General features: G+C 36.5%; 1 protein-coding gene across 7 annotated transcripts in view; it reads right to left on the bottom strand.

Annotated features, from left to right (window-relative positions):
• The window catches only part of LOC109852765 (acetylcholine receptor subunit alpha-like), a 147103-nt gene that overhangs the window by 11646 nt on the left and 117966 nt on the right, over positions 1-17491 (bottom strand). For all 7 annotated transcript variants that reach the window (XM_020424230.1, XM_020424231.1, XM_020424232.1 and 4 more), the window contains one exon: positions 12690-12826. In XM_020424230.1, coding sequence (XP_020279819.1) covers positions 12690-12826 — 137 coding nt within the window. The remainder of the gene's footprint in view (positions 1-12689; positions 12827-17491) is intronic.

Genomic DNA, 17491 nt, shown 5'->3' with positions numbered 1-17491 from the left:
ATTTTAACTTGATAAGTCTCTAGTTTGGACAAGAGAGTCTTCTAATCTCTAATTTAATTACTTCTTAAAATTCCAGTCTTGAGAATTAGTTTATATTTCGTTGCAAAACAAGAAAATTATGAAGTTTCCGGGACGTAACACATCGTTATAATTTTCTTGCAAGTTCGGCCACGACTGTGTGACAGTTAAGAATTAATTCCATGTTTGTAAATATCTTGTTTTTTTTTGCAAAAGATTTGTTTCATAATATATGTGTGTGAGTAAACGTGATTTGTATATCTCTTTTTGTTCATCTACATTTATCATAAATCTCCTTGTCAAGAGCCGGTATCGTAAGCGAGTATCTCGAGAAGTGCTTCGTCGGTTTTATGCACTCAATCACTGTAGCTGGCACGCGGGAAGAACGATGACTATTTGGGAGAGAAAAAGCTTATCATCTTCTTTCTATTTTTCTTATCTCTCCGCTCCATCAATCCCGTATCTGAATTTAAATCGCTATAAATTAAAAGAAAAGACCACTCGTTATTACATACGAGTAAAAAAAAAACAAATGTAGAATGTGCGCGTCTGTTCAACACGCGCTGATTTGGTTGAATGTACATATTTCCGAGAAATTTTCCGACAAACGTCAACGGAGCATCAGTGCGCGTTTTAATGCGGTGAAATTAATATAATTTAATTTACACGCTCTTGCAATTTTCATTAGCAAACGTTTCCGTGAATATTTAGAAAATATATTCGCGCGAGAGCGTACAGTTGCATTTTGCAGACAGAGAATAATACTGTTATTAATTCATTATCGAGCGAAAGTGTATAAAATATATATATATTGCGTTGAACAAATTAAATTAATTAATTTTGCATTTTTTTATCTTTGACTTCCCGGGGACGCAATTTTTATATCTTTTTGTGTTTTTTCTGAACTGCTAGACACAGGCATCTTGAGACACAGAGACTGCTGTTACGATGTAACATATTTTTCACGCTCGGACGTCGTCTTTTCCATCGGCAAATGTCGCTTTCTAGATCGCTGAAAATGAATCGACGTTTACGCCTCGTCGCTCTTCTGTCGCATTTTGACATAAAGACGCTGTCGCGCGGGTGAAACTTTTAATAGAGAGGCTGACACGAAAGCTAGAACGTCGTTGCCGCCTACGAGCGTGACAAGTCGGAAAGAGCGGCACTCAGGCCGATGAAATTTACTTAGCAAGAGTAACGACATCACTGTCCACTCGAAAAAGGCATTCGACGAATGAGACACGAGATTCAGAAGTTACTGGGTTTAGACATTAGAAAATACAAAAGAGAATCTCACAAAAGAAACTTGTGTATTCTAGCTTGAAGTTGCGATTTTTGTAATGTGATTAAAATTAATGTAAATTAATGTTATGCCCATTAATTATGAAGAACGATATCGTGTGTGTGTGTGTGTGTGTTACTTGTTTTTCATCTCTTTTGATATTATTTTGTGTCTTGTTTGAAAACCTCATAAAATTAAAGTTGACATATCACATTGGAAAATCAAATGTAGAAAATTTCAAGTAAATGTTTATAAAAAGTTTATTAGATGTAATAAACATTCGAGAGATAACAACTTTTCCTCGTTAAAGAACGAGCTGTTTAACATGTTAATTGTGCAGAATATATACATATTTAGCGTCGATAAATCTCTCACTGTTTTTAATTGTGCGCGAAGTTTGCAACGACATTAATATCTTCATGTTTTCATAAATTTCCGTATATTTTGCTGCTTTTAGCACTCGTAAATTACTACGTGAGACCGAGAGAAAAAGAACGATTCTCCCCGGCTCATTTTGTTTTCGGATCGTCGTTAAAAACCTTTTAAGACAATTTGCGTTACATTGTCGAAACACGTCGATTTTACCGTGTGAGACGTCGCATAATTGCTCAGTAATACAACGCCGGTATTTATGCCGACAAATGCATTTTTCATTGCTGTGCTGTAAAACTCGGCGAGTTAAGCGATTTTATTACAAGTTTCCCCATTTACGAACGCCCACTTGTGTGTTTGTATTTAACTTGTAGAACGTGTCGCGTCTGTAAAACGCGCATTACATTGTCATCAATTAGTTCTGACTTCCATCGATGTTTTAACACGGGACATTTCGCAAGCGACAGTTTGCAGATATTGTTCGACAAATAATTATAAAATTAAAATACAATTATAAATATTGTGCCACTCGTTTACTTCATCAAAAATAATGTTGAAAAACATGTGTAATATTTCAATGTTCATAGAAAGTGGAAAAAAATATATTCACTTGTTTTCAAATACTTAATTAACGCTACATTGTACGAATTACACACTTATTGAAAGATAAGTTTAATTTATATGATATATAAAATATTGTAAAAGATTTATCTAGCGACAAAATATTTTCGAAAAATTCTCGCGCTCTTTGTTAGCGACTGCCAAGTTTACTTTTGTTACTCGTGTGTGATACGTCTAGAAAGAAGGAAGAGAGTTTACACGTTAAACAATATATTTCGCACGTGCATCCAGCGACTCAAAGTGTCCTGTTTGTTGATTTAGTTTACATCATAATTGATTAAGTTCTATTACGCAATAAAGTATTAAAGTACGCATTAAAGCAATAAAATAAAATTGGGTGGAGTAATTTTAATATTTTAGTAGTTTTGTATCACGGAAAAAAATACTCGCGAGCTTTTTTTTATGCATTCGCCAAGTAAGAGCGCGAAAGCATTTATTTCAGAGCGAACTTTCTCAAAGTAATAAAATGCCTCTTCAGTTCTTTTGCGACGAAGCACTCACATAATTTTCGCTCGATCCCCGCGTATATCGCCAAGCAGCGAGAAAATTTAATGGCCCGGTGACTCAAAGAACTTCTGGAGCTTGAGAAACGCGATTTTTAATCTTTGTTTTTTGCAACGCCGCCGATTTCCACAAGCGCGGATCGCAACCACTCATGGTGAAAGAAAAGCGCAAAACGCAGATTTTATAAATAATTATTAGTAAAAAAAGCTTCAAAATTACCACTTAGATTTTAATACTTTCAGTACTTAGATTTTATAAAAAAAAAAACTATATCAAAAATATACGCTTTGTACAATTATTTGGATCTGATGAAAAAGTTTCAGCAATTTAAACAAGCGTCACGATATATTTTCTCAGTGATTGATCGAATTTTGTTCAAGAATATATATTACTTCATCGCACTTCTGTCATGTTAATATAGCGCGGTGGCAAGTCGGTGCGCGTTTCATCGCGGAAGTACAATATCGTGTACCAAGCCCAGCTGCAGGTTTCGGAAAACTCATACTCTAGCTTCGCAGTACCAAGCACAGTGACTGCTTCTCTCAAGCAGCAGGGCGAGATCATCCCTTACGAGTTTCGCTTATCGCGAAAAGGATTGCCGTGTCCTGTCGCACACGCCGCTCTTGGGACGCGAAGAGAAAGAGAGAGAGAGAGAGAATGGTACCAGTCAACCGCAATCCGAGATAAACCTCGATAGCGAGCGCACCTAAGGATTTGTAACCGTCTATAGCTATACTCCGCGCGGATTTTCGGCGCTATCACACTCGCTGCGGGGGCTTCAAAGAACTTACTCGATAACGTGACGGACCGTCGAAAGTTCGAAAAACGAAATTGGGCAACGAACCAATGGACGTATATCGGGTGTACCGTAACTTGTTATGAAGTCAAACGGAGTAAATGAAAAAGTATTACTGTGGTGAGTTGTATGTGGATGGCTCCGAAACTTCCAAATTGTATGAAAGAGAAGACCAATGAGAACACGAATACAGTTAATTATATGTTGTAAGTTTTTACTCTGTTCAAAGACATAACAAATCGAGCAATGTGCGCCAGCGAGTTTGGTTTTTATGCTAATTGTAGGAATAAAATAAAATAGTTTATAATAAAATAATAAAAATTTAATATTCTCAAAAATGTTAATGTTTAATGCAAATCTTTTCATCAAAAAATGTTTGACTCTGTTCTGACGCGAACTTTCTGCTCTCTCGGCAAGCGTTATCTGTTTTCAAAAGATATTGTCGCTGGTTTCGATCTGTAGAAGGTCGACTTCGATTTTGTAAAACGCTAACTGATTGATACAAATTATTTATCTCGGCGAGATGTCAATATACACAAATACTTATATACGTTATAAGAAATTTCCAAATACAAGATATAAATAAGTATTTTCTACATAATATATTCTAACAAAAATATTGGCACACCATTTGTGTGTATTTAGACAGAAGCTTATAAAATTGAAAAAGGCGATTTCGAGAATTAACGGAGTAATCTTTACGAGGTCGCGAAGCATCGACTGCGCGCAAAAATAAAACTGATATGGTTATTATATGTTGTATATTTTATTATATTACATATATAAATATATTTTATCATATATTTTGTATATTTTATTATATTAGATATATAAATGTATTTATAATATATATATATTATATATATTTTTTATTATATATTAGATACATATATATAAACTGCGGTACATGCAAATTTTTCAACGCTTGTCGATGATTTCGGATGCATTTCGTATCACGTTTTTATATTTGTGTAGGGTAGGTAGGATTCGCGGAAGTTGCTGCTTTCGAATTCGATACGTTGATTCAACTCGCATACATTATACGAGTCTTGCAGCCTACCTACGCGGGATTTTGATGGATGCTCGGAAGGGAACAAATAGAGCACTCTCCCTTGGCATCGTTGCGTGTCGCTAGGGATTTCTGCCAATCTTTCTTCGTAGATCCGGCGTTGTCTTGGCGGAAGATACCCGGCACTATTAGCATCAACTTTTCTCTCTTGCTCTTCTTCTTTCTCTTTCTCTCTCTCTCTCTCTCTTTCTCTGTGTGAATTCCATAATAAACTCACGCGCGCGCGCACGGTGGAAAATGCATTTCCCGAATACATCCGTTGCATTATGCAGACACATTCTGCTCGCATATATGCACTAGCTGCACATTGTGCGTTTAGTTTGATCGTCTAATTTGAGATTTCACAATGGTGGTAGGAAAATGTTAAAAGCAGTTGCAAAGTACGTACACTCTAAAACATGTGTTATTACATGAATGAATTTTTTAAAAATTTCCATTTTTTTCTTTTACTTAAACACTCTTGTAGAAATAGACATTATGTTCCCGATGGCTTTTTAGCGCATTACTCGCTCGAACGATCACGACGAGGACGACGTCGGCTGTCAATTGACGATGAAAAACGACAGTGAGACGCGTAATGAGATGCAGAATGTAAAAAGATCTTTGCGAGAGACCGGCGGGTGAGATCGTAAAGCTCGATTTTACGAGCGCCTCTAAAACTCGATCAGATAATTATACTTCCGTACGAGGTCGCGGTTATTTTTCGACTGCGGAATGGTTTAAGAGCATCGTTTTTCATTTTTTTTTCTTTCTCTCTCTCTCTCTCTCTTCCTATCTCTCTTGCATCGTTGTGCAAATTAAATTCGATTTTTTTTTTCGCCCTCTGCGAGAATCTCTCATATATCATCTCCGCGCGCGAAAAATGGCTCCGACGTTTCCGCGAAGACAGATAACCACGCGGAAACTTCTTATTTGCGAGCTTGACAATGTAAGACTATTTGACAATGTAAGACTACTTTCCGCTCTTAAGGAATGATTAAAAACGTGCGGTCGCCAATTGGCGACCTCGTCCCCGATTAATTTTACGACAAAATTTACAATGTTGTTGAGAACTAAGTAAAATCGCCTCTGCAGTTTTGTTTCAATAAAAGATAGTCACGTGTTACTGCATTATAAGATTAAGACTTCTTATAAAAGACGTTTAAATTTCAAATAAATATATCATAGATATTTGTTGAACAGACTTACTCGCTGTTCGATAGGTCGATACAAAAGATATTCGATGAATAGAGCGAACTGTCGATAATATAAAATACAAATAATTCGACGTTAGAAAGGCATTTGTATAACAACCATAGAAACTGTCGCATCTTTTCGAATCGTGGAAGTCCGTCTTGCGACATCAGTTGGTCAATGTATTAATTTAGTTGAGAGTAAATTGAAGTTTGTTAATTGAAAACATTTTAAAATTGAGTCAAGTTTGTACAATATTGTCTTGTCTTCTTCAAGCAAAGAATGAAAGATCTCATGAAGAAGTTCGCGATAATTGGTTTAATTATTTTATATTTCTGCGAGTTTTGTCATTTTGATTTTCTGAGTGGCAGATGCGACTTGGTGCAGCACTTAGGACAAGACGGTATCGCGATTCGGAAATCGTGCCACGCTCAAATTGGATTCTGTTCCCGCAGGAACCGCCGGATTCGCGGTCGGAGAACGGAAGTCTCCTTAAACTACCTCCGCTTTGCATCCGGCTGGAATTTCCAATTTAGCTGTCCGAATAAGGAGGCCATATTTAGAGCGGACCCGACATTAAATTGGGAGCTCCACCGGCAACACCTCGTGTCTTGTTTGCGCGAGAAACGTAGCCGGCCGGACTTGATTCTCAGCTTGGAAAACAGAGAGCGAAATGTGATTAAACGTGACGCCGTATAAATTCATTAATTAAACAAACAGCGCACATTTTTTTTAATCTAAACTTCGTCAAAGATATTGGCAGTATTGTCAATTGTATAAACTACACCGTCGCAACGCGAAAAAAAATTCAAGCTCGCGATAATTGATATTTTATATTTCCACGAAATTTCATTTTGTCTGAAATTCTTCACGTTCGCAATTTATAACGGGAGCGTTTTCCGCGACTATCCTCGATAATATCAAGCTTAACCTGACGAATGTATCGTGACGGCTCGCGAAAACAGTATTCGCGTGTCATAGTCGTAGAAAGAAAGTCTCGCGAGAGTCCTTTTCTGCCCTTCTATCAAAACTTCACGCTTTACGACTGCGAAACGAGTTTTTCTCGGAAGTGCAGATATTGCGGGCGTCCTTTATATGACACAATCGTGTCGCAGACAATAGCAAAGTCTCGGTTCTCCGTTTCTTCACCCGAAGCGAGTGCTTCGTCTTCTTTTCTCTTCCTCTTTTCTTCTTCGGACCGGGTTGCATTTCGCGCCGATTCCGGTTTTACTACGACGACAACAATCACAACGAGCGACTCCGCGTTTTCCGCGTATTTACGTGATTGGCATTTTCTCGTATAGGAAATTGAAGCAAGTCAAACCGGAGCAAGTCTCGTGTAAAGTTTTTGTTTTCATAAAGTAAAACAAACAAAGTAATATTAACGCACGATGAAACGTGTCTTGCAAAGAAATAAGAGTGAAAATAAAATTTCCAGAAAGAAGGTTTTTTTTCTGCGAACGTTGCAAGATGTCGCGTTTATATTTATTGTCTCTTTGCGTTTCTTCGCATTATGTCGCGTAAAACTGACACAAAATATGAAAAGATATCTGCGCACAAAAGGTTTTTTGTGTCACGTAATTCTCACAATTTTCATGAGATGTGAAGAACGGTTTGTGCCGATTGAACTAAAGCGCGCGCGTCAACGTGACGTTCGCCGTCATTTTCTCGTTACGGAACGAAGAGAATCGCGTCGCCGGTCGTTCATAACGAGTGGGCCAACAGCAAACCAACGAAATCGTTATTATACTCGGTTTACGAGGATTTGTTGTCGACTCTAAAGCTCTGGTTTGCTGTAGAGACAACGCGACGAGCCCCTCGGGTTTGGATCAGATCCAAAGCGACTAGCACCGCCTTTTCTTTCCGCTCCATAAAGCGAATGTCGCGCTTTGCCGCGTTTGGAAGGCCGCGTCCTCGCGCCGCAGAAACGACCGGTCGTCTTTATTACCGTTCTGTGACTTTCCAATCGTTTTCTCTCTCTCTCTCTCTCTCTCTCTCTCTCTCTCTCTCTCTCTCTCGCGAACGTCTTGGTATATACAATCAAAACTTTCTCAAATGAGGTTTTTAGAAATGTTTAAAAATAATAAATATTAGCTCTAATGGTGCAATTGTATTCATAAAGTTCGTTTTTCATTAGTCTGCCTTTTTAATACTGTCTTTTTGACCCGGTCGGATCGAAAAAGCGGGACCGATAGCGAGGACACATCATGCCGTGGCGCCGCGTAAAAATGGCGACGTGGATAGACCAGCTCTCGTTAGTTAAATGTCGCCGTGTACGAAGCCGGCAAATGCCGCCATTAATATTGAAACGAGGTCCCTTTGAAAAGGGCTATGTGCGCGCACACTAGTCGCATGAGGTAGTTTGAAAAGGGTGTGAATAGACACACTTCTGAAATTGATGCGCTGAAATGTCGACGACCGACTGGGCCGGTGTATTAATCAGTCGTCGTGATCGCTATAGCAAACTCCATAAAGTTTAATAATAAATAAAATATATAACATTGTATTTTGTGTGTTAAATTGTATGTATGTAAAAAAAACACTTGTTTCGAATACCAATACATTAATCCGCACTACTTTCTCATCCCGTAAAATCCGATTACCAAATTCAGAAATCTAATTCCCGTTAATTATCATTGGGTCCTCTGAGTACGGATCTCCCTCCTCTCTTCTTTCCCATACACACACACACACACACACACACACACCATCAGTGTCGAAGGCAAACACCAACTCGACTTATCAGTCGACGACAAGTTCAGGGATTAGTTTCATGTTTGCTCAGTCTGCGAACGATTATAGCGTGACCTTAAGGAAGAGAACCATATAATTTTGTGTGTGCTGCGTGTGGCCAAGAATACATTTTCGTAGATAATCACGCCTGTCGCATTACATAGCAATTCCAAATAATTCCTTCGTTTTCACGACACGCGTTGATCAATAATTCGCGTGAACACATTCGCAATATAAAGTTTTGCTTTTTTGTATTTTTCGTATTTTTGCGATAACCCAGATTCAGAGAAACAAAAAGCTTCTGTTTTGATATCGCGAGGGTCGGATCTTCATCATTCGACTCGGATCTCGAGCACCCGTTTTCTGGGTAAACGCAGCGAAAAATATACGTACGGAAAAACGTACGTCGCGTTCCTGCAAATACCCGTATAATACAATGTAAAATACTTATAAATTTTTATACTTCATTAATTATTCAACTTGAATTAATAAACTCGATAAATGCATAATTGGCCATGAGGGATTATTTGTTCGCGCAATATTGAATTGTGTTTACAATATTTATGAGAAACGCATTTTGATCATACCCTCGCGTATCAAACGCAACATCTGACGCTATATTAATAATACATATATTTGCTTACATGTATTCCATTTGTTGATAATAAATTGCTAAAATACTAAATAGATGAATAAATAAAATTTGAGCAGCCAACGGTAACGTAAATAGGAAGAGAAAGATAATGAGAAAGACCAGAGAGAGAGTGAGAGACCACCGTTTTCATCGTAACTGTGGCAAATATGTATCTAGCCGCGTGTATGTCATTTACCAAGTCTCACTCTTAATATTAATCATCTCGTTCGCCGACGGCTGTTATTATCAACATTATGTATGTGAATTAATGTTGTGAATAATGATACCGTGAAGGATTTTAATGAATGACATTGTATTGTGTAACCGAATTTCATGTAGTTGAAGTTTGGAATGGTCATCGAGCAAAAAGTATAGAGAAGATTGAGGCACAAAATGACAAAATATAGTATTAAAAAAAAAAAAAAAAACTATTGTGTACAATATTGAGTACAACGTATTATGTTGAGTATAACGTAATATTATGAAATATTATGTATAATAGCGAGTACATTATATAGTAGTTACATTCTTTAGTTTTAAGAAAAAATATTAATTACATATACCTATATTTATACACAAAAAAGTTATTTAGTGCCAAACACAATTGTGCAAATTTGCCAATATACTTACTCTATACCCAAGGTTGGTTGTCACATGTCTCTTATATAAAGAAATTATAAAGTAAATAATTTCTACCAATGAGTGAATATAAAATATTGTCATATTATTAATACATATTAATACATATTATTAATCTTACAAAAAAGTATCATTAGTATTATTAGTATTATTAGTATTGTTAGTCTACTATATTCAACAGTTATGAATTATCTGTACAATGAAATATACAAAGCACAAAGCGAAGCGTCTATTACAAAATCACATATTTCAGTAAAAAACACTTTATATAAAAAAATAACATGAATATATTTTTATTCTTTATTTTTAATGCATATCCCATGCATAAAAAATTATTAAAAATAAAATAGTCACTTTTACTTATCTTTTCAATTTTCGGTTTTTTATGTTTTTGTTACGTGCAACCCACACAGGGTTAACCTAACCCGTACTCGAACTTTCTCATCAACTACTTCGGCTCCTGAAGAAGCACGGATCGCGCCGAAAGATGGATCAATAGAGGAAATCCTAAAGTTTTTTCCCCCTCCTAGTCCGAACCTCCACCTACTTCACGTTTCAAAAAGACGCGCTTTTGAAAATCGCTCTGGGTTAGTGTAACCCAGTGTGGGTCCTGAGGGTTAAGTAAGTCTTTCGAACATAGACGATATTTTATAATAAATAAACGTTCCAAGTCTTCTTTTATAGCACAAATTGAACATATTTCATCATATAATAAGATTCTTACTTTTGAACTAAGAGCTTGCGGCTTTATGTGCTCATATACTTTGTTATTGCAGAGTGGTATATAAAGAGAAAAGCAGATTATTTAATATCGGTTTTTCTTAAGGTGTAAGTTTCTAAAATAATATATTAAAAAAGTGTTTTTATACTTTATTGCTAGATAAAAGCAAAAAACTATAAAAAATAGTTTTTCGATCGACAAACATTCCAAACCTTGACGACAATAAAATTTCATACTTTTTAACATGAAAAAAAAGATTTTGCTAGAATAGCGAGAAATTAGTTAGTATACGGCTAGCAAAAACAATTGCCAAGTCTATTGAGATTTTTTGTTGATGAAACAAAAAATGTAATAGACTCGACCATTTTTCTTATCCGATCTCATAATAGCAAAACTTTTTTTTTCCGTGAAATTTTTTTCATAATAACGTCGAGAAGATATTCCTGAGAAATCGTAACAATACAGTTCATTATTCTTGACAATTGTAAAACAGGGGCGCAATTTATTCGTATAATATGACAATTTATTAAAGTTCTTATAAGCGCGATTCTTTTCTTTTGCACGTGGAACTTTCTTTCAGAAGAGAAGAAAAGTCCGGTTTCAGAGAAGTTCGGATTAATTAAGGGAGCACCGAAGCGGATTAGTAGCAGCAGATTGCCACAAAGTGGTGTCAGCGTAAACGAGGATTTTACCAGAACGAAAGAGTGGACGAAAGAGAAGAAAACTTACTAATGATATCGTCCAGCGATTGCAAATGTTGGCCTAAACGCGATGCAGTGTAACTTTTATGCAGTTATCAAAAGATTCATTTTCTAAATTTATTTTAATACGACAAACGTATTAACGACGATATTATGACAAATCTTACGTAACATATTTCAATCAGAGTTGCAATAAATATTAGGCAACTGTTCTGCCTATTTGGCAACGTTTTTCATATGTTCTATTCGACCGACCACCGAATAGTTTTAAATTGTAATGTTACGTCCTATAATTACGGTAAGCTTCCACTAGGTTCCACTAAGGTTCCAATAAGATACAATAACAGACTAATCACTCAAGTAAATGTGTGTTGTATCCCGACACACTAACACAAAAAAGAGAAGTCAGATGCGCAGGTCAAGCAAAACTCAACGCAGACAGGTCAACGGGCTTTTCCGATATTACGTTGTCTGACATATTCTCACTTGTCGGTCTCTTTTGAGATCTGAGACGCGAGTCTCAAAGTCTTACTAAGAACGAGAACCTAGGCGATCTAATGAAATATTGAAGAAATGAACGCTTTTTATTTGTTAGAAGAGATCCAAAAAAGTTAAATTAATTAAAACCGGATTTTTATAATAAAAAACTTTAAACATAGTTATTTCTTATAAAAGACTTTTATTATTTAAATTTGATTAATCTTTAGACCGCCGAGATTTTAAAATCATGGATAGTTCTTTCATATAAAGCCCTATAATAATTTATTCGGCACATGACATTGACAAATATTCGATATTATTTGATTAAGTGCCGAATGTGTACTATTTGTCGCATCTCTAACTTCAATCTTTTCTTTTCCAGTTTTGCCTCATTTTTTTCTTTTCTCAATTGTTCTTATTTTAGTTGGGATTATGGAGAGAGCAAATAACTGCAAACAATGCGTTTTCACACTCGTTGTTGCACGAGAAATTAGCATCCGTTTCGAGAAAGCGAGGGTACGATTTTTGGATTCTTGTCGTTTTTCCGTTTCTCGGACTGCGAACGAGAGCGTCATCGTATCATTCCTTTACGACTCTCCACGGGGTACATTAATTGCTACGGAATCATTGCTGTCGTAAACACGAGCCGATAAATTGTCACCGAAGCGTTAATCGATAACGTTGATAGCGCGCTAACACAATAAGCAAGATAATAGCAAAATAGAACAACGTTAAATGCTTTCCATAGTTGATCGGAATTTATTGAAAATTGTTTCCGCTGTGTAAATGTGTGTTTTTTGTTTGTTGTGACTAGCAAACATATTTTCTTGTTTTAATTGTGTACACAACGCGCACTACTTTGACAAAGATGACTCATTTTCGACTAGCGCTCTTTGTTTTTCTACATCGCAAGACTAAATAATAATAAATGTCGCAGTGTACTTACCTTATCGAAACAAGTATCATGGCAAATATTAGATACTTCCCGAGCAGCGGCACAACTAGTGACGTAGGCGGGATGATCTCGACGACCAGCAAGAAGAACACGTGGAGACTGATGAGGATCGAAATAGAAAGCGTTACCTAAAATTTCAAAAAATATTTGGGTAGAATTCAATAATTTTCTCTAGTATATTTTTATTTGTTATTTATAATAACAAATTTTGTTCCAACGTTTAATCTAAAATTTCTAGCTTTTGCAATGTGTCTAATTTTTAAAGTATTTAATTTTTAAAATATGTAAAATACTTAAAAAAGTTTTTAAAATATCAAATTGAACTTAATTTGAATTATGTGTTTTAATTTACACGTTACACAAATAAAATAAAAATATATTTCGCGCGAACATTTGCAACACACCGGCTAACACACAAAGCCGAATTTTTTAAATATAAATCTTCTTATAGTTTTAAAATATATGAGCCAAAATTTGTTGTTAAATTTATTTTTAATAAAATTATAAAATAATATTATAAGATATGTTAATGTGTATTTATATACATGCAATACTAATAAGATACTCATTTATCTCTCTCAGTTTATTGCGCACACAACGGACAGACAATATTATCTTTCCATTATGTTGTTCTGAGAAAAAAGATAGAGACAAGGGATCATAGCTCGTCCTAAAAACAAGGCGCACGTTGGCTTTTCTTCAAGATATGTCCCTTGACGGGCGACAAATTTGAGCCTATCGAAAGGAGGCAGGTAGAGAGTTCACGTATAGTCGAGCAGAAAATTCGTATTTATGATCGGCATAAAGAATATACGAAGCAATAAGAGCCGGAAGAATAAACGAGCTAGACCCTGAGTAAAATGAAAGTTGCTTTCTGACGTAATCTTATATGCGTCCATGATCCATTTGTTCTAATAAAAGTTGCAAACGGTGAACAAGTGCTTGTCACGCACAGTTGTAAAAAAAACAATCAAAATACACAAGATTGAAAATAGACAAAAAACATTAAGATATTTTGATATACAACAACTCGCTTAATTCTTCACGTAGTCGAACGTGGGTCTCCCAGACCCATTCAGAAATTGCGCATCGACGTTTCTAGAAAACAATTCCCGGTCTGACTAACTCGTCGTCAGTTTTGAGATCTGACCACTAGGAGTTAAATATATTTTTTTTCAAAATATCATTTAAGTTTATTGGTTTTCAATTGTTCAATCATGACGATGTAATCAAAATCTAGAAATACAGATTTACAGCCAAGTTTTACATGGAGTTACTTTAAAATGTTTTATTGCTCGCAAGAAGCGGCTCGCGTGCCGTGAGCGTGCATCGAACAAATATTACATAGCAAGATTAAACCTGACGTAACTAAAAATTACAAAGAGCATTAAAAATTGTTCGTGCGGGACTCATCGTGCGCGCGCGGCGCGAAAGCGGAAGTTTTAAGCCGATTAACGATTCTTCTTGCGTAGAACGGCTTTCGTCCGTGGGGAGGTTTCATTACACTCTTTTATGTCGGATATTACAGCTATAACTTGTATAAAGTTAAAAAGTGGAATCGCTGTTTCTCTTTTCTTTGTGTCAATGACAAAACGAGATCGAACAAAAGTCGCGACGATAAAAGGATTTTCCGATTAAATGACGGGTTTCCTATCAAGAACATGTTGTTTGATCGATCAATTCCTCTCGGCCGGTAATTTCTATCATGTGTGTGCGACTTGGAATAAAAAAAAACGGGGCCAATTTCTTTTCAGCACGCATTTTCTGTCGGTTACATCGGAGTTCGCCGAGCTATAATAAAAACCGGTTTACATTTTCCGAGTGACCACGAATGTTATAGCACGCGATCATCGACAGTGGGTGGTTCTCTTATCGGGGAAAGCCCGGAGTTCGGTGGGTCTTATTGCGAATTGAACGCAACGAGCGAACGCGCTTCATTTTTACTGCGGTTTCGCCGTTGCAACAGTGTTTCAGCGGCGATTAATTTAAAGGTTCGACCACTGGAGCGCGATAGCGCGTCTATCGGGCTACTGTGCCGTGTGTCGTCGGCTCTTGCGGCTTTCATCGATGCATTCGGATCGATAGTGCACTCGCTTGGTTTCCATACGACCGCGCCTTTAATTATTGTCGCCCACCTCCCCGGCTGGCAATCGCACTCGTATCTTGCTGTCGTTTCTACCAAATGTTGAGCAAACGTTTCCGAATCAATTTCGCATGATCCAATAATTATTGCATTGCCAGAATGCGAAGAACAACGATTCTTTCAACAATTTTTCATTTTCCATTTTTCACAAAATATCTTGTAATTTCAGGGACAAACACAATGCAGTGAACAAAATTCACGTATACGTGTGTGAAATAAAATTACAAACATCGTCTTGTGATTTCGCGACAATATAATACTCGTCGCAAAGTCCGATGCGGTCCGATAAAGTGGCAATTTAGATATTCTATGAGCTATTGTAGTTTATAACCCTGTATAATCAGCAACGATGTGAACCGGTACCGCTTTGTGGCTTGTGTCCTGTCATAGCACGGTCTGTTCTGGCTATAGTTTATCCGGAGTTAAGAGCCGCGTATACATGTACTATACGGTGACGTACGGTTAACGTGATACGCTGCTCAATCGTGCTCGGACGTGCGCCATATACGCGCAGGTGATACCGGAAGTGAACCTCCGCGTGCGCCTAATTATATCGCGGACATACGTCTCAGAAAATGACAGTAACGTTAATATAGCACTAAATTCAAATTTTCAAAATGAAATGAAAATTTTATCTCCGAACACTTGTGTGTTTTCAATCCTATTCCTATACCCCGGACATTAATGTCTGAACGATTTTCTCGAAAGTGAGAAAATCTTATTAATTACTTAGTGGGAGAATTTCTTTAAAAAATTTAAAAAAATTATCAAAACTAATGTTATTTTCTTAACATAGTATGTTGTATAAAGCCATGAATTTTGTAGTTTTTGCAACGTTTTACCAATAAAAAGATCGCATCAGCATAAATGTCCAAGATTTAGAAAATACGTGCCTAAAAAACGTTTACAGGATTATAAAAAAAGGAATAGAGGCTAATACGAGCCTATATACAAGTTCTTCGTGTATGTAGAAAATTTGCTTTAGTTAAATAATTTCAGATGTTTCGATCCATTTGGTTAGGACTTTCGTCGGTAAACTGGTGAGACGAAAATATGAAAATTCTTTCTAAGGAAGAGGAAATCACCAAAGTAATCAAGGACCACAATAAAAAAAGATGATTAAACAATGAATTATCTTATCAAAGATGCGAAGTTAAATTTAGATGCGATTGTCAGCAATGTAGACAAAGTGGCATTCTGCAGTTATCCAAGTTAAAAAATTAACAAAATGGTCTAGAAAAAGTTTTGGAAATTTTGTCACTTATTTTTGTCTTTTTTTAATTATTATTTCAATTCTCGCGCCGAATTAAAACAACTGTTCCATAAATTATACCTAATTAAAAGTGATTGTGTTCTATTTTACATTCACACAGTCTGTCCGAGTAATAAATATGTAATAAAATTTTCGCATATTCACGTGACGATTTATATATATATATGTTTAATGCAATTGTTTTAACGCGTCAAAATGCGTTTTCGAATTCACTTTATTACGGATATTGGTTTAAACGATCGGTGATTAATTGATTGAAAGAGAGGAGAGAATGATAATTAGCAGTTTGCGATTCTCTCGGAGATGAGAGCGCAGTTACTTGGAAATTGACGAACATTCCGACGGCGAGAAACGCTCAAAGATACAAGTTTAACTCTACGATTCCGATAGCGATGCCACATTTCTAAGTGTTTGAAATGTGTTCTTGCACAACGTTTGGCTTTTGTCGTTCTCGAACGCGTATTGTCTCGCGAGAAAATACAAAAAAATATTTATATCGTTTTTAACGTTGCTCAAAAAATTCTCTTGTGATGTACTGAAAGATTGTGTTTGCGCAATTATCGCGCGTAGAACATCAAGCGCAATTGACTTGTCCACTGTGCAAACCATCGAATTATGTCGAAATATGTGTTAGATAAAGAGATGTGTATTGTAAAGTAAATATGATTATATTGTTCGCGATATCGCTTTGCACTGTGTGACGCTCTCTGTGTGTGTCTATACGACATAATAATATCCCGAGGTGCCCTATTTTCCCGACCGGAACCTTCTCGCATCAGTCAAATGATAATAACATCTTCATGCGGCACCCCAGATTGCACGTATCGATCCATCGCAGGGAGAAATCAGAACCGCACGGGCTTCTCGACGATCTATCTTTCGCCGCAATTCCTGTCGCGATTACTGTGTGCAATAACGTTTCCTCGTTTTTTTCATTTTGTTTTCAATTTTGCGCGGCGATTACTCGTCTTTTTCACAAGAAAACATGTATAAATTTCACGACTTTTTGTCTATTTACAGAATTATGTTGAAAAAATAATAACAAGAAGTGCAAAGATTGTTTTTCTATCGTGCAACAAATGTGAGATGTCGAATGTAAATCTGGAAATGACGGTGAAAATGCATCAAAATGGAATTAAACGATGACGAAAAGTACCGAGTCGAAATTAAACGATACGATGCACAGAGTCACATGAGGAGCACGTGCGTTATAAAAGGTAAGGCGGGGAATGCAATGTAGTATGCAATTTCGATAAACGCAGTTGCTGCGGGTCAATCACCGAACCGCGATATTGCTTATCGATTCTCTCTGCTTGATTGACGCGCCTAGAAGCTGCAGTAGACTCGCGCTCATCGCTTTATTTTTATTTTAAATTC

This window comes from Pseudomyrmex gracilis, unplaced genomic scaffold, assembly GCF_002006095.1.
Source record: "Pseudomyrmex gracilis isolate BER0280 unplaced genomic scaffold, ASM200609v1 scaffold_35, whole genome shotgun sequence".
Taxonomy (NCBI): Eukaryota; Metazoa; Arthropoda; class Insecta; order Hymenoptera; family Formicidae; genus Pseudomyrmex; species Pseudomyrmex gracilis.
This window is presented reverse-complemented; position numbering and strand designations above follow the sequence as displayed.